We start from the raw sequence: 19,005 nt of genomic DNA on the forward strand, positions 1-19,005 counted from the left end.
TGGATCTTGATTGGATGTATTTTTAATTTATGAAAATGGTATAGTGTTTAAATCTCATTTTGTTTCTTCATATTTTTCACTGAGCAATGTTTTTACAATGCGTTCATATTGCTGTATCTATACTAATAAAAGGGTAATATGCTAATTAGACCGGGAGACCTTCCAGACAAAGCCATGGGGGGTGGGGGGGTTGAGGCAGAGGCGGTTAGAGGCAATCAGGCCAGGAGGGAGGGCATTTGGGGGTGATCAGGCCGGCAGGGAGGGGCTGTTGGGGGCAATCAGGCCAGCAGGCAGGTGAGTGGCTAGGAGCCAGTGGTCCCAGATTGCGAAAGGGATGTCTGACTGCCCGTTTAGGCCCTATCTGCCAAGGGGTCCGAGATTGGAGAGGGTGCAGGCCGGGCTGAGGGACACCCCTCCCCCCTGCACAAATTTCATGCACCCGGCCACTAGTATATATATATATATAATCTTGCTTCTGATTGCCGCATATATTTCATGATATAACATTTATCATATTTTAGCTATCAAGTCTCTAAGTGATATGATAGCCAGCCAGGTTGTCTTCAAGTCCCCACCATCATAAATAATACAGGAATATTTTAATGCATAATCCTTTATGTGCTTGCTTAAGAATTTCTTTGTGATATATCCCAGGAGTAGAATTGGGGGCTCATAGAATATTTTTTGTTGTTTGTTTGTTTTTTTAAATGAAAGCTTTTGAATTTTGGATTTCCTCTTTTATATTTTTTGTTTATCTTTTTCCTAAGGGTTGCTGCCCTCTTGTTTATTTGCAAGAGTTTTGTGTATTAAGTAGTTTAAATGTCTTCTCATCTAGGTACTTTGTCCACAGTGTCTTTTGCTGAATAGAAATCCTTATTATTTATCAATATTATTGTCTTATAGTTTGCACTTTTGAATTTTTGCCTTTCCTTCTCCTCAATCATAAGCTATATATTTTTCTTCTGTATTTTTTTCATGTATATTATGTCTTTAATACTTCTAGAGTTCAACCTTGTATACGGTGTAGAATTGTTGAAATATGGTAATTGTACTGCAAACCTTGATATATCAGTTTATGAAAGAGAGATATTAAAAGCTCCAGCTACAATTATGTATCATCTATTTCTCCCTGCAGTTCTATATATTTTAATGCTGTATAATTAGGTGCATCTATGTGTTTTGCATTTATGTGCTTGCCTATTGTTTCTTTTATGAACCTATAATGACTTTTTTTCACTTGTTATCTTTTGAGACTAAAATTCTTTTTGGGCAGATATTAGAATAATGACCTACTTCATATTTTCCTGATGTATCTTTTTTCATCTTATTTTTGTTGTTGTTTTCATCTTATTTTTAATCTTTCTATCTTTTTGGGGGGGGAGGTAAAATTTTTTTTTATTGGGAAACAAATATACAACTTGGAATGGATTTGAGGCAAATTGTGCCATAAGCAGATTTTCTTTAAGTGGCTAAACAAAATTTAAAAAGCAAGAAACAATAAAAGAAAATGTTTCTGGTACAGGACCAGCAGTACAAAAAAATAGTGTACGAGTACCTGGATAGTACACCCGTTTTGCAATAGTGCAACTTTTAAGTACATATTGTTGACTGTCCGTAGCCCACACAGTTACAACTCCACACTTCAACAACATGCTGACAGTTCCTGAAGAAAACTACTTAAAAAAAGGCATAACCAGGTGTTCCCTCATTTGACCAACTCCATCTAAGTTTAGATGGGCAGAAGGGCTTAGATATATCCAGAGTAAGCCACATGTAACATGTTACTTGATCAATTTTCTAAAATAAGGTTTCAGGACAATAACAGTAGGATAAGGGAAGAAAACATGGAGAAATGAAGTCCTAATTACTATACATGCATATTTTTTTTTGATAGTAGGGGAACCTTTTACAGATAAGTTAAAAAGAAAAGGCAAATAAACAATTTTGTACAAGAAATTTAACACATTCTGTACAATATCTTCACTTTGCTGTCATCATTTGTACAAACTCTTCATAGCTTACTTGACCATCACCATCAATATCTGCTCCCCTGAGCATTTCATCAACCCCTTCATCTGTTAACTTCTCTCTGAGGTTTGTCATCACATGGCGAAGCTCTGCTGCACTAATATAGCCATTGCCGTCCTTATCAAACACATGGAATGCTTCTTGAATTTCTTCTTCACTGTCTGTGTCTTTCATTTTTCTTGCCATCATTGTCAGAAATTCTGGGAAGTCGATTGTGCCATTGCCATCAGCATCCACTGCATTTATCATGTCCGGTAACTCTGCTTCTGTGGGATTCTGCCCAAGAGACCACATTACAGTTCCCAATTCCTTTGTTGTTATAATTCCATCACCATCCTTGTCAAATAGTGAAAAAGCTTCTTTGAATTCTGCAATCTGCTCTTCCGTCAGTTGGTCAGCCATGCTGCAAGCGCTACCTGTCTCTGAGACACAACTACCTAATCTTTCTATCTTTATGTTTTAACAGCATCTCTTAGAGCCAATTTATTGTTGGATGTAATTTTTAAAAATCCAATTGGCGAGACTAACTTATTTGCATTTAATGTGATGACTATATAAGATTTAGTCTACCATCCATTTACTATACATTCTTTTTATTTTTAACCTCTATTTCTGCTTCCCATTGACTAGCCCGTGGTTGGCAAACCGTGGCTCATGAGCCACATGCGGCTATTTGGCCCCTTGAGTGTGGCTCTTCCACAAAATACCACGTGCGGGTGCGCACGTACAGTGTGATTGAAACATCGTGATCCGGGTGCCCCCTCCAAAAAAAAACAAAAACAAACAAAAAAGAATGAAACTTCGTGGCCCATGCGCAGAAGTCGGTATTTTGTGGAAGAGCCGGTATTTTGTGGAAGAGCCACACTCAAGGGGCCAAAGAGCCGCATGTGGCTCGCGAGCCGCGGTTTGCCGAGCCGGTTTGCCGACCACTGGACTAGGCTAAGCTGAATTGTCTTCTACGGGTTTAAAATTTACACAGAATATATTTTTCTTGTGGTGGTAGCCATTAACTGCAGACTCATACCCAAGGGTTTAAGAGAGTTTCTCCATCTCAACAATTTGAACAAAAGCCCAAACAAAAGTTCTAAGCTTGACCCTCAAAGACCTGATATGTTATCTGCTCATGTTGATCCAATCGCTGTTGATGAGATGGCAGGTATTTGATCACCTAAGGAAACATAGAGTACCTTCACACAAAAAAGGGTGAATGGAGGCTGGGAAACCATCAAATAATACATGCCCACTTCTTTACATTAAGTTAACTTCTTTGTGTCTCAGTTTCTTCATCTGTGAAATGTCAATAATGCCTACACAAAGGGCTGATGTGAAAAGCAAATTGGGCCTTAGATATTAATATCCCTTGTGAATCATAAAGTGCTGTACAAAGTTATTACTCTCCCTTTTGCATTCCTCACATGATATTACATCCTTTATTCAGATGTTGGTATTTATCTGTATTGCTACATGGACAGCTACCATTCTAGTTAGCATTTTTCCTAAATTGTGCTGATTCCCATAGAATTGATTACCACCCCCCCCGTACCCCCACCCCCAGAGTAATGAATGGGCATGATGTCAGGATTATGTTTAACCTGGAAGTCAGTTTCCATCCAAAGAGTCCTAAAGTTGCAGGGCTAGTAACTTGCTAGTAGACTCACCAGGCTACACACAGCTGAAAGCTTGGCGCAATGGTGCTAAACCAGCCGTGGGCAAACTACGGCCTGCGGGCCAGATCCAGCCCCTTTGAAATGAATAAAACTAAAAAAAAAAAAAAAAAAAAAAAGACCGTACCTTTTTATGTAATGATGTTTACTTTGAACACTCCATCCATGCTTTTGTTCCAGCCCTCCCTCCGGTCCAGTTTAAGAACCCATTGTGGCCCTCGAGTCAAAAAGTTTGCCCACCCCAGCTAAACTAAGCTCCAGGTCATTCTCTACCTCAAATTAGATGTGACCTGAGCCACATCACTTAAACTCTTTGAGCCCGAGAAATGGAGGTCATAAGAAGGTCTACCTTTTAAACTTGTGGTAGGATTAAATAAGATTACATGTAAAATACCCTAACCTTGGAGAAAGTCTTAAACTTGTCAGACACAGATTCAAATCTCTTCATTGATCAGGTACTGATTTCCATCCTGCTACCTATGGCTAGGTTGAGTGCAGGTTCTTTTCTCATCTCTGAAGTGCACTGAATTGCCCTGCTTCCTTGGAGAATAACTGTTGCCCCCCTCAAGGCTTTATCTCTTTGGAATTTAGACCAGGAATACTTGCCCAGCAGGGTAGTTTCACAAGAGATCCTGTTCTTCATAAGCAACTGGGATTGATAATTCTGGTTCTTTTCAGATATGAATGCTTTAGAGTCAGGCTAACCTGAAAGACAGTGTGTACCTACTTTGCTTACTGGAATAGGTTCTACTACATGACTTCTCATAAACCTATCATAACCTCCTGAATTAGAATAATACTATCCCCATTTTGCTGAGAAGGAAACAGATGATCACCTAAATTAAGTAATTTGATACAGTTGATAAGGAGAAAGGAGATAATAATATAAGAAGAATGGAAAAAAAAAAAAAGAAGAAGAAGAATGGGTTTTGGAGTTGGCTCTAAATTAGGATCCCAGCCCTGCCAGATCTCAGATTTTGATCCAGTGATCTAATCTCTTCAATCTCAGTTACAGTTCTTCATCTGTAAAGTGGACATTATAATAAGACTAGAGGCCCGCTGCACGAAATTTGTGCAAGAGTAGGCCTTCCTTCCCCCAGCTGCCAGCACCAGCTTCCCTCTGGCTGCCGGTAGGCACCCAGGACCCTGGCTGCCCTGGCTTCATCCAGAAGGTCATCTGGAAGGATGTCTAGTCTAATTAGCATATTATGCTTTTATTATTATAGATCTACCTCACCTGAATGCTGTGAGGTTGAATTGAAAGAGTATATGTAGCCCAGCCAGTGTGGCTCTCTGGTTGGGCGTCGATCTATAACCAGGAGGTTGTGGTTCAGTTCTGGTTGGGTCACATGCCTGGGTTGTGGGCTCCATTCATGATGGGGGGTGTGCAGGAGGCAGCTGATCAATGATTCTCTCTCATCATTGGTGTTTCTATCTCTCTTTCCCTTCCTCTCTGAAATCAATAAAAATATATTTTAAAAAGAAAAAAGAGTATTCATAAAGCAGAGTGCCTGGCACATGGTAAGTGCTCCATAAAAGACTTAAATACTTGCTAAGTGTATTGGGAGCCCAGAGCCCACCCATATAGTGCTGCCTTATAGGAAGCTTCATCATCAAACTCCTTTAAAACATTTCAATGGAGCCCTAACTGGTTTGGCTCAGTGGATAGAGCGTCAGCCTGCAGACTCAAGGGTCCCAGGTTTGATTCCAGTCAAGGGCATGTACCTTGGTTGCGGGCACACTCTCAATGTTTTTTTGTTGTTGTTGTTTTTGATTTAAAAAATTTATTTTTCTTTTTTCCAGATTATTTAAAAATGCTTGTAGCCATAATTCAGGTGAATGTAGGGAAGAAACATCTGCACAGCATATGTTTCAAGGGACCTGGCATATATGGCATACTGTTCTTAATATGTTTGCTCCCCTTCCTAGCGCTATGTGTTTTAACCAAGGTCACCCCTCCAAGAAAGGTTGTTTCCCCAGGTAGGGATTTTTCCCTGGAGTTAGGGATTAACTGGACTAAGGAAGGGAATAAATCAGTAAAACCCCTTAACTAAGTGCCAGGCAGGTAGTTAATCACTTTAACTACGAACAATCACACTTAAGCTACATAATCTTTATTTAGCATAATCTCCCTCAGTTACTTCCTTGTAGCTTAACAGAACAATAGAGTAGCGACCTTGGAATGGAGATAACAAATGCCCTAACCTTTGGAATAGAATGGATAGGATTAAAATCAACTGGTATAAATACACATGTAACAGGGGAATAGAGACAGAACCTGGCTGGAGAACCTGGCTAGAGAACCTGGCTTGGCTGCTGATAAACTGAACCCTGTCTCTGTGTCATTTCTTCTTCGCTGACTTCGTCCACACCTTTGGGACCCGCTGGACCTGCTGGGGCAGGACCCCAACAGGGGATGGCAGCTGTTCCAGTGAGGGGGATGGCAGCTGTTCCAGTGAGGTGTGTGGCAGCTGTTCCAGTGAGTGCTACAGCAGCTGTTCCAGTGAAGGGGATGGCAGCTGTTCCAGTGAGGGGGATGGCAGCTGTTCCAGTGAGATGTGTGGCAGCTGTTCCAGTGAGTGCTACAGCAGCTGTTCCAGTGAAGGGGATGGCAGCTGTTCCAGTGAGGGGGATGTCTCATCGATGTTTCTAACTCTCTATCCCTCTCCCTTCCTCTCTGTAAAAAATCAAAAAATATATACTAAAATAAAACATTTCAATGGATATTGAAATGATTTTACAAATAAATCCCTTGAGCTATAATCCCAGATGACAGTCTCAGAAAGGAAATGAGGTGGTAGGATACAGTGAAAGGGGCCCAGGCATGGGAGTATAGAGACCTAGGATTTAGTGCTGGATCTTCTTTAGTGTGTGTGGGACCTTGGGCAATGCACGTGACCGCCCTGGGCCTCGGTTTCCTTATTTGTAAAATGGAGACTATATTCTTTGCCTCACAATGTTGCTGGAGATACAAATGCAGATGAATACAAACACTCTTTTTACAGTTTTAGAAATGCTGTGTAAATATGAGGGTTTTCAATTTGTGTCTGCTCATCTCCTCAGAGGAAAGTAAACAGGACTCAAGGTAACCTGAGACCTGCCTCCTAGAGAGCAAATGTTGGGGACCCCACATTCAGTGAGGCCTGATTATTTGCTGCTGCAGCAGCAACTTGTACTCAAATATCAATTACTGTGCCTGCTAAATCCTCAGCCCCGTGAAAAGGCAGCACTGTGCAGACACACCACCCCTACCCACACCCTGCCCCACACAGCTATTTGGACTAGGACTGGGAATCTGACCCAAGACAAGAAACCTGTGAGCTTGCCAATGACCCAAAAATGTGGCCTGGCTCCTAAAAAATGAGTTGGACAAATCAATATTTCTCTCTCAGGAATTTGAGTCAGGAAACATGAGGTAATAGAGGCAATTAGTAGCAATAAAAACTATGACTAAAAGGATGTAAAGTGAAAGGCTGTGAAGTTGAGTAGGGGTATGTGTGGGAGGAGATAAGAGTCTGAGCTATGACAAACCAAAGTGACGAGGAAGCAGAAATTATGAATAAACAGAAGCTATGAAGTAGAAAAAGATAACATATGTTTATTCAACAAATATTTCTAGAGTTCTTTCTAGGTATTAGGCACTGTGTTAGCTCTGAATATACAAAAGTGACTAAAAAGGGGTTCATTTGGGGCAAAAAGGGGACATATATAATACTTTCAACAATAAAGATTTAATTAAATAAATGAATGAATAAATACATAAACAAACACAAAAGTGACTAAGAGACAGCCTTTGCCTTCACAGCTCTTCATCTTAATGGGGGAGAGAGACAAAACAGGTAAATTAAAAAAATAAATAATTACAAATTGTTTTAAAGGCTAAAAAGAAAAATAACTATGGGTCTGAGATAGGACATACCAGGAAGGGAGCTTATGAAACAGCAAGGTGAGCGAAGTTCTCTCAGAACAGATAAGTTAAGTGAGCCCTAAAGAATGAGAAAGAGCCAGGGAGAAGAGTATTGAAGGATGTGTAATGCCTGATGACAGGAAAGGAAGTTGGAAAACAAAAACAAAACAAACCAGGTGGCTGGAGGAAAGGGAAGCAGCAGGACAGGAGTAAGGAGGTAAGCAGGAGGCAGTCAAGGAACCCCGCAGGCCTGGCATGGAGTAGGAAATGCAGTCCCTGTGTAGAGAGAAGCCATGAGAGTATTTGAGGCTGGGTAGTAGTAACATGATCCAGTATAATGTGGTAGATAAGCTTGAAGGTATAGAGTCAGTCTGGGTGCAAACTTAAGTTCTACCATTTGCCAGCTGAGTGTCCTCGGGCAAAGTACTTAATCTCACTGTGCCCCAGCTTTCTTTTCTATAAAATTGAAGTGAAATTGGGTATTACCTCATGGAGTTGTGAAGATTAAACATATATAAAGTGCTTATAGCAGTTCTGACATATAATAAACACCCAATAAATGTAAGTTTACATGATTACTTAGTTTTTGAAAAGGTCATTATGACTACTGTATGGAGAATGAATGTGTGTGGGATAAAAGGGAGTCCAGTTATGAGGCTGATGAATAGTCCGGATGAGAGATGATGAGTGAGGTAGTGGTAGTGGAAACAGAGAGAAATGAACTAATCTGGCATATTTTCGGAGGTAAAATTTTCATATTTTGTGGATGGATTGGACACTGTGGAGGAGGAAAATAGAGGAATCTAGAAGGACTCGTAGGTTTCTGGCCAGAGCTGCCAGGTGGATAGCAGTGGCATTTCCTGAAAGGGAGGAGCCTGTGGGAAGCAGATTTGACAGGGAAATTAGTTCTATTTGAGACATGTTAAGTTTAAGATGTCAATGAGATATCCAAGTAGATGTCAATTAGGCAGTTGGTTATATGTTTGGAGACCAGAAGAGAGGTCAGGGATGAAGATATGAATTTAGAAGTTACTAGCAAATCAGCATTTGGAGAATGGAAATAGCTGAGATCATCCAGGGAGAGAGTATACAGAGTAAAGAAAGGAACCAAGAAGCGTTCTGAGGAGCAGCATGTTTTATGACGGTTGAATAGACACGGAGAACGAGGAGAGGACTGTGAAGAGAGAGTAAAACCAGAAGAGGGAGTGTTTCAGGAAAATTGGAGAGGTCAGCTGAGTGTCGAAAGGTCAAATAAGATAAGGATAGAAAAATATTGGTCACCAATGATATTGGCAAGAGCAGTTTGGGTGAAATAAGGGCACTAAGTAAGCACATAATAGATTGAAGAATGAATTGGAGGTGTTCTTGCTTTTATAGCCAATATACTAAACAATACAGAGAAATACAGAGAACAATACAGAGAAATTTGGCATGACTCCTACACATAGATGACACACAGATTTGTGAAGCATTTTATATGTTTTTTTGTATGGACTTGACTTTTGGACAATGCTAGCTTTTTAAAAAATATATTTTTATTGATTTCAGAGAAAAAGGGAGGAGAGAGAGATAGAAACATCAATGCTGAGAGAGAATCATTGATTGGCTGCCTCCTGCATGGCCCCTACTAGGGAGTGACCCTGCAATCCAGGCATGTGCCCTTGACCAGAATCAAACCTGGGACCCTTCAGTCCCCAGGCTGACGCTCTATCTACTGAGCCAAACCAGCTAGGGTGACAATACTAGCTTTTACATATTTAAAAATAAAATTGAATCAACAAGAATGAGAGGGATCCTAAAGCTAAATATAAACAGAAACCAATAAACCTAACTAAATTTAAATAATATTACCACCCTGAAGGTTTAAAAAAACCACTTTAGAACACAGTATTTTGAATATATACCATTAGCAAAAAAACAAAAACAAAACTGCAAACAAATCTTGAATCCTATTTAGTAGATTGTTTTTGGTAGTGGAATGGATATAGCAATTCTGAAATTATTCTGTGTGTATCATAACATTGAGCAAATGCAAAAAGACTTTGATGGTGTTGAGAACCACAGTTCTCACTCTGGGAATAGGGGCATGCAAATGAGGAACGGGAGAAAGAACCCTGTGGTGTTGCATTGGAATTAGAAGAGTCAGTAGTGAATTCATGATTAAGAATAGTTGAACTAGATAAAGTTGCCATTCCCCCCCGCCCCCTGAGCTCTGTTTACTTAAAGGGCCTAGAAATAATTACACCCCAGTAGCAATGAGCAATCTGGTGCCCAGATCTTGGTTTCTAAATACTATTCCCCATTAAAATGGGAGCTCTCTGGAGAGACAGATGATTTCCAAGGGAGGCAGAGAAAGTACAGTGATGAACCTGGAACATCATATTATACCAGAAAGCAAGAAAGTGCTTAAAATAAGTGAATAAATGAATAAATAAATAAATTAATAAATAAATAAAAATACTGGACATATTCAAAAGGATACTAGAACCAGCTTGTGGGGGCTCTCACTGGCCAAATATGGGACAAGCTGCACATTTAAATGAATAATGACAGGAATGAATTATAAACTATTAAACAAAATAAGAATTCACAAGTCTATACTGATGATGATAAGTATATCTATAATAATAAAAGCGTAATATGCTAATTAGACCGGACAGCCGAACAACCTTCCAGTTATCCTTTTGGATAACCTTCTGGACGAAGCCAGGGCTGTGAGGGCTGAGACAGTTGCCGCAGCTGCAAGGGCTGAGCCTCTTGCATGAATTTTCGTGTATCGGGCCTCTAGTCCTATATAATAAAACCCTAATTTGCAAATAGACTGAACAGCAGAACGACCGGTCACTATGATGCACACTGACCACCAGAGGGCAGACATTCAACACTGGAGCTGCCCCCTGGTGATCAGTGCGCTCCCACAGGGGGAGCACTGCTCAGTCAGAAGCCAGGCTCACAGCTGGCGAGTGCAGCAGCAGTGGCAGGAGCCCCTCCCGCCTCTGCTGCAAGGTGGGCAGTAAGGAGCAAGGGGTCCCGGATTGCAAGAGGGATGTCTGACCGGCTGGCAGACATTTCCTGAGGGGTCCCGGGCTGTGAGAGGGTTCAGGCCAGGCTGAGAGACCCCACCCTCATGCACGAAATTTCGTGCACCGGGCCTCTAGTAAGTAAATAAGAAAGAAGGGAAAGATTTTACAGTAGAATGCCAACTGGAAATGTAGATGGAGTAATAGAGTCATAAAATCACCATTTTGCAGTCATCATAGTAATTGGTTCAGATAAGAATTAATTTTCAACGAATATTGAAAACTTTGGGTGAAACTTTTGAAGAGGACCAGGATATTTACACAGTCTCAAAGTACCTCTCCACAGATTACTCATTATTTACACAGGGAAAAAAATGCTAACTTTACAGTGAAGAAACCTGGCAGATACCACCTTAACCAACTGATCTAAGTGAACACCATCAATAATGAGATCAAGTGACACCATGTATCTCCTCATCTGATGTACTGAGGACACAATATCCCATAGTGCCCTACCCCCAACCCCCCAAATCCATTATAAGAAAACACGAGATAAGACCAAATAGAGGAAAATTTTATCAAACACTGGCCTGTACTTTTCAAAAATGTCAATATCACAAATAACAATGAAAGACTAGGGAACTAACTGTTCTAGATTCAAGGAGACTAAAGAGTCATGACAGTTAAGTGCAAAGCATGATTAGCGATCAGGCACTGGGTCAGACCTTGTATCAGAAGGGAAACTGCTATATAGGACATTATCAGGCCAATTAGTGACCTTTGAATATGAACTAGGTGTAACTCTTATGTAAGTATTAAATATCCTGAGTTGGATCATCATACTGCGGCAAGGTGTCCTCCAAAATTTGATCATCATATCTATATACAGGATGTCCCCCCAAAATGTATATGTACTTTTTTGTGATAGCTCAATTGATGTTTCTTTTTTTTTTCTCCAACTTTAACCCATTGGAATTAATAATTACTCAAAATGTGTAAAAATTTTGGGGATACCATATATATATGTGTGTGTATATAGAGATTGGGACAAAATGTTAACTTCTGGTACATCTGGGTGAAGAGTATATGGGAATTCTTTGTAATACTCTTGCAAATCTTCTGGAAGTTTGAAATTATCTTAAAATAAGACGTAAAAAAAATTGGAGATGAGGAACAGAAATAGTATGTAGATAACTTTGGAGCCATTTGACTATGAAGGAGAGCAGAGAAATAAGACTGGAAAGAGCCAGGGTTATAAAATACTAGCTCTTTAAAGGTAAGAGAAACTAAAGCAAGTTTGTAATCTGTAGATATTAACAATGATATGCTTCAGCCCCTCCTTTTTAGAAGGAAGATTAGATCAAACACCCTTGACTTGGGCCCTCTACGATTCTCCTGCTTTTAGACACCATGAACTGTTCTGAAAACACATTTTATTCCCTCACCTGCAACCAGGAAGAGACATTTGGGCCACCACTTGAGGGCAGTACAAAATGCTGCATGTCATTCTGGTGGTTTTATTGTTTCAGCTGCTGGAACGAAACAAAACCTTTCCATGATTTTCTTTCACATGTATTGTATGAAATAAACTTTCTAACACTTTTTTCAAATGTTTAAACAAAAAAAGCCCAACATAATTCAGAGCAGGAGTTTGGGGAAAGGAAAGAAGGGGTGAGAGAGAGGGTCTCCTGCTTGGAGGAATGCCTGGCACATGTTATAAGCTTAATAAAGAATAAATGATAACAGCCCTAGCCAGTTTGGCTCAGTGGATAGAGCATCAGCCTGTAGACCAAAGGGTCCCGGGTTGAATTCCAGCTGCAGGCTCCTCCCTGGCCCTGTGTTTTTCTCACATCGATATTTCTCTCTGTCTTTCCCTCTCTCTTCCACTCTCTCTAAAAATCAATGGAAAAATATCCTCAGGTGAGGATTAACAACAACAACAACAACAACAAAAGAATAGATGATAGCAGAAAAAGTAAAGCATGTCAGATTGGAAGGAGCCCCAAAGAGGGATGAGTCCAGCCCTCTCATTTTATAGACAAGACCTTGGGCCCAGAGGAGAGAAGGGGCTGGGCCAAAGCCACAATGACATAGTAGAGAAGATAATGGTTTCAGCACTCATCTGGTTAGTCTGTGAAGACAGAGGTTATGATATTTGCAAATAACATCATAAATATAGCTTGCAAAGAGATTGACCCCATCATTGTTATTGACTGAGTTTCTAGAAAAATTGTGACACCTCAGTTGTCAGACTGTGTCCCTTGAGTCTTCCATACCCTGGAGGAATGTAACTATTTCACCTTCAACTCTTACCCACTTCAACTTGTCCTAATGCTCTGGACAGCATAGTTATGATTACATTCAACCTATTTCCCACCCCTTTCTGGAAATAATGAGACTTTCCTACCAACACTGAGGGATGGATTTGAAGGCCATTGGAAAGAAAGTGAATGGGCACATGCAAATACATGATTTGGAAAAGTTAACAGTACCAGTGCACTAGAATGGAGGCATCTTAAAAGGACAAACCCAGCCCGGCTGGTGTGGGTTGAACATTGACTTGTGAACCAAGAAGTCACCAGTTCGATTCCCGGTTGGGGCACATGCCTGGGTTCAGGCTGTATCGCCAGTGAGGGGTGTGCAGGAGGCAGTCGATCATTGTTTCTATCTCATTGATGCTTCTATTACACTATCCCTTTTCCTTTCCTCTCTCTCCTAAATCAATAAAAACATATTTTTAAAAAAAGGACAAACAGAAAATCCTACTGAAATGTAAAAACTCTAAATATGACCTTAAGTACATAATGGAGAAGAAAGTAACTTTACACTGATCAAAATATAGAAGCCAACATGACTTCATATTGTGCTAATAAGCGGGCTCAATTTACATAGAAGGGCCCCTGACTTCATCGCTACCCACAGAAAAATGCTCAGGCATTAGCCTGGCATCTCAAAGACCTCCTAACCTGGCCCCATCCCACTCTCTAGTTTCAAGTCCTGCTGTAGCTCCCATTGCATGCTCTAGCTGCTGCTGCAATGGTTTAACTGTTATTATGCTCTGCCCTTGCTCCATTTTGAGGTTCATCTAAAATGCCATGTTCTTTGGATGCTTTCCTTGGTCTAATCCTCACCTTTACCTGAGAGCTCTTTTTGGCTCGCTCAGTCATTGCCTGCACTTACCTTCAGCATTCACTTCTTCCTTGTCTTCCCACTGCATAGTGAGCACTTTGAGGTCATGAACTGGGTCTCAATGCTAATTATTTTAGGAACTAGAGGCCCGGTGCACAAAAATTTGTGCACTCGGGGGGGAGGGGGGGTCCCTCAGCCCGGCCTGTGCCCTCTCACAGTCTGGGACCCCTCCGGAGATAACGACCTGCTGGCTTAGGCCTGCTCCCGGGTGGCAGAGGGCAGGCCCAATCCCTAGGTGCAGCCCCTGGTTGGGCTCAGAGCAGGGCCAATTGGGGAGTTGGGGTGCCGCCCCCTGTCATGCACAGAGCAGGGAGATTGGGAGGTTGTGATGCCACCCTCAGTCGCGATCAGGGTAGGGCCGATTGGGGGGTTGGGGCACCATCCCCTGTCACACTCAAGGCAGGGTCGATGGGGAGGTTGCGGCGCCACCCCCTGTCACTCACAGAGCAGGGCCCATCAGGGGGGTTGGGGCTCTGTACCCTGTCATGCACAGAGCAGGACCAATCAGGGGGTTGGGGCGCTGCCCCCTGTCACTCACAGAGCAGGGCTCATCAGGGGGGTTGGGGCTCTGTACCCTGTCACGCACAGATCAGGGCCGATCAGGGGGTTGGGGCACCACCACTCTCACACTCAGGGCAGGGCCGATGGGGAGGTTATGGCTCTACCCCGTCACACACAGAGCAGGGCCCGTGGGGGGGGGGGGGCTGTTGGGGAGCTCTCCTCTATCAGGCACAGAGCAGAGCTGATCAGAAGGTTGGGGCGCCTTCCCCTGTCACGAACAGAGCAGGGCGGATAGGGAGGTTGTGGCCCCGCACCCTGTCACACACAGAGCCACAGGGCGATCAGGGGGTTTGGGCGCTGCCCCCTGTCACGCAGATCCCGGTGCCGGGAGGCCTCATGGCTCCGCTGATCCTGGTGCTGGGAGGCATATTACCCTTTTACTATATAGAATAGAGGCCTAAAAAAAAAAAAAAAAAAAAAAAAGAATAGAGGCCTGGTGCACGGGTGGGGGCCGGCTGGTTTTCCCTGAAGGATGTCCTGGATCAGGGTGGGGGCCCCACGGGGGTGCCTGGACAGCCTGGATGAGGGGATGATGGCTGTTTGCAGCTGGTCACACACCCTTCAGGGTGGGGGTCCCCACTGGGGTGCCTGGCCAGCCTGGGTGAGGGGATGATGGCTGTTTGCAGCTGGTCACACACCCTTCAGGGTGGGGGTCCCCACTGGGGTGCCTGGCCAGTCTGGGTGAGGGGCTGAGGGCCGTTTTCAGGCTGGAGGTGACTGAAGCTCCCAACCGCTCCTTTTTTTCTTTTTTTCTTTTTTATTCTGGGCCAGCTTTAGCTTTGAGGCTTGGCTCCAGCTCTTAGGTTTCTGGCCTTTGCTTACAATGTTGCCATCCTGCTGGCTGAAGCCTGGTGGTATTTGTTACAATGTTTCTTAAACTGCCCACTCAGAGGCCTGCAGCCGCAGGCGGGGAACGTTGGAGTCCTCCGTCCCTGAGGCAAGCAAGCCTCATGTTAGTTTCAAGCTGCCTGGCTGCCGGCTGCCATCTTGGCTGACAGTTAATTTGCCTATCTCGCTGATTAGCCAATGAAAAGGGTAGGGGTCGTACGCCAATTACCATGTTTCTCTTTTATTAGGTTAGATGTTTCCATTTATTAAGAATCTATCAATAATCTGTTTTATCTTTCTACCTCTCCTGTCTTTCCAGCTCACTTCTTCCAACATCTCAACTCCAATAGTTCTCTGATACCCCCTGGGTCCTACAAACCATTGAACCCAACACCTCTTCATCTCATGTCCTCACGTCTTTACTTACCCACGTACAGTCTAAGGTTCAATTTTTAAAAATGTTTTTAATTGATTTTTAGAGAGAGAAGGAGGGAGAGAGATAGAGAGATAGAAAATTGGTGAAAGAGCCGAAACCGGTTTGGCTCAGTGGATAGAGCGTCGGCCTGCGGACTGAAAGGTCCCAGGTTCGATTCCGGTCAAGGGCATGTACCTGGGTTGCGGGCACATCCCCAGTAGGGGGTGTGCAGGAGGCAGCTGATCGGTGTTCCTCTCTCATCGATGTTTCTAACTCTCTCTCTCCCTTCCTCTCTGTAAAAAATCAATAAAAAAAAAAAAAAAAAAAATTGGTGAAAGAGAAACATCATTGATCATTGTACCCTACCAAGGATCGAGCCCACAACCTGGGCATGTGCTCTGACCTGACTGGGAATGGAACCAGTAACCTCTTGGTTCATGGGTCAACTATCAACCACTGAGCAACACCGGCTGGGCCTAGGGTTCAATTTTATAATGACTCCTTTGACAGGTCCTCTTCTCTCTTGCCTCCACTTGCTTTGTTCTTTTGCCTCACAAAACCCCTCCTCTGGACAATCTAATTGTCCTCCTTTGAAAAAGTGGATGAAAAAACCCCACAAGAATGTCAACTGTACTCTTCAAATTTATCACCATTAACCTCAAGTGGGGCCTTTAGTGCTCTCTACTAATTATTTTATTTCAAAAGTCCATAAACTTTCCCTAAATGATTATTTCATACTTTTTCTTTTCTCTCTCAGCAGATAACCCACCCACCTGCATCTATGCCTGCATACTTAGCCCTCTCTGTGATACTCTGAAAGCCAATCCTTTTCCCTATGTTCCAGCAATTGTCTCTCTGGCCTGCAGCTTAAAATGCCATCAGCTTAAAAATATGCTTTGGTATCTCTCACCTTAGAAAGAAAGAAAGGAAGAAAGAAAGAAAGAAAGAAAGAAAGAAAGAAAGAAAGAAAGAAAGAAAGAAAGAAACCTCTCTTGACTCCTTATTCCCTTTACCTACCACATTGTTTCTCTGCTTTTCATTTCAGCTAAACACCTCTAAAGAATGACCTGTATTCCTTGACTCTAAATCCTTTCATTTAAATCTCTTTAATCAGGTTTTAGCTAACCCTTCCTTAACTGAAACTGTTCTTTTTTAAAAAAATTTTTTTTGTTGTTGATTTGAGAGAGGAAGGGAGAAGGAGAGAGATATAGAAACATCAGTCATGAGAGAGAATCATTGATCACCTGCCTCCTGCACACCCCCTACTGGGGATCGAGCCCAAAACCTGGGCATGTGCCCTTGACTGGAATCAAACCCAGGACCCTTCAGTCTGCAGACCAACGCTCTATCCACTGAGCCAAACCAGCTAGGGCTGAAATTGTTCTTACCAAGGCCATCAATGATCTCCATATTGATAAATCTGGAATCAGTTCTCAGTCCTCATCTAACTAGCCCTATGATCATATTAGATATAGTTGCTCACTCATTCCTTCTGCATTCCTTCCTAAAACAATGTTCTTCATTTGGCTCCCAGAGAGACACTATACTCTCCTGGTTTTATTCTAAACTCACCGTTGCTCCTTCCCATTCTCCTTTGCTAGTTCTTCATTTCCCACATCTCTAACATAGAATGGCCCAGAGCTCAGGAGTTGAACTTCTTGGACCTATTGACATTCACTGTACAGATGCTCTCACCCAGCCTCCTTGCTTTAAATGCCCCCAAATTTATATCTCCAACTCAGACCTCTCCCCTGAACTCCAGACTCTTATTTCAACTGCTTCGTTGACATTTCAACTTGGTTGTCTAAAAGGTATCTCAAACTTAGCCCAAGACCAAATTTCTGATGTTCTCCCCAAACTAATTTCTTCCACAATCTTCCTTATTTCAGTTAAAGGCAACTCCATCATTCCAGTTGCTCAGACAAAACCCTGGCATCATCCTTGACTCCTTTCTTCCTCTCATTCCTCACAGTTAATCCTTTAGCAAATCCAGTAAGCCCTACCTTCAAAATATATACATATCTGGTCACTTCTTACCATTTTTCCCTCTCCCCCCTCCAATGCTAACACCCTACCCCAAGCCATCAGCATAAATGGATTATTGCTACAATCTCATACTTGTTTTACTGATTTCTGCCCTTGTTTACCTATAATCTATATTTCCCACAATAGTCCAAATAATCTTTTTTTAAACCCAACCTTATACCATGTTCTTCCTCTGCTCAAAATTCTTTTCATCTCATTCAGAGTAAAAGGCAAAGTCTTTACAATGGCCTACAAGACTCCGCTTGATATGGGATACTATAACCTTTCTTATTTCCTTGATGTTTCTCAAATCTACTAGGCACAGCCCTGCCTGATTTTCCTTTTGCCTTGATTTCTCCCCACCGTATATATACTCTTTGTCACTCTCTTACTTACTTGAAATCTTTTCTCAAGTATTTCCTTATCCATGAGAACTTTGCTGGCCACCCTTAAAATCACCCTTCCCCCTTCTCATATACTCTCATCTATTTTTCTTCCCTGTATTTTTTATTTTTTAATCTTCACCTGAGGATATCTTTTCATTTGGGGGGGGGGGGCGGGGGAGAGAGAGAGAGAGAGAGAGAGAGAGAGAGAGAGAGAGACATTGATGTGAGAGAGAAACATCAATCAGTTGCCTCCTATATGCAGCTGGACTGGGGATTGAACCTGCAACCTAGAATTGAACCTGCAACTGGAATTTCAAACATATATTGGAGGTTGAGCCAACAAACTTGACAGTAGGTTGGATTTGGGCTATGAAAGAAAGCACAGTATCAGGAAGAAAAGCAATGAAGGCCTGCACAAGGCACCCTCTATTTGTGTTATGAGATGTTCAAGACACAGTCATCATTTTAAACCGAGACACAACTGTGATTATGGCTTCAAAAATATTTCACTGAAAGAGTTGTCTTTTTGTCATTCTGTCTATATGGGGATTGTCTTAGTTTTCTCCAACTATGTGAACCTGCTAACTGTAGGATACTGTGCTAGGCTCTCTCACAAAACTTGCATCATTTAACTTTCCTCAAACTGTTAGAAGTAAGGATTTCTCCATTTTACAGAATAGGAAACTAAGATGTTAATTTGTAATTTAACTGAGGTTATGCAGTCAGAAGGACTGAGCTGAGACTTAAAGTCAAATTTGACCCAAAGCCCGTGCTCCTGTCACTACAGTGATTCAAATGTTCGGAATCAGAATTCCCCAAACTTTTCCTTCTCATTGCTTTAAGACTCTGTTTACTCTTATGTGCCCTACTTTGGAGCCCAAGGCTGGCAAACAGGACAGCTTTGTTCTGTCTGTAGCCCATCCGCTGACTTGCCTTGTGATTTAGGGCAAGCTTCTTAATTTGATGGTGTCTCAGGATTCCC

The 19,005-nt window shown here is 42.2% G+C and overlaps 1 protein-coding gene across 1 annotated transcript in view; it reads right to left on the reverse strand.

Moving 5' to 3' along the window:
* Positions 1-1,387: 1,387 nt before the first annotated feature.
* The window catches only part of LOC132231104 (calmodulin-like), a 428,233-nt gene continuing 410,615 nt past the window's right edge, over positions 1,388-19,005 (reverse strand). Inside the window, exon 2 of the mRNA XM_059689646.1 lies at positions 1,388-2,444. Within this exon, the coding sequence (XP_059545629.1) occupies positions 1,981-2,430 (450 nt within the window). The 5' untranslated portion in view covers positions 2,431-2,444 and the 3' untranslated portion in view covers positions 1,388-1,980. The remainder of the gene's footprint in view (positions 2,445-19,005) is intronic.

This window comes from Myotis daubentonii, chromosome 3 (assembly GCF_963259705.1).
Source record: "Myotis daubentonii chromosome 3, mMyoDau2.1, whole genome shotgun sequence".
Lineage (NCBI taxonomy): Eukaryota > Metazoa > Chordata > Mammalia > Chiroptera > Vespertilionidae > Myotis > Myotis daubentonii.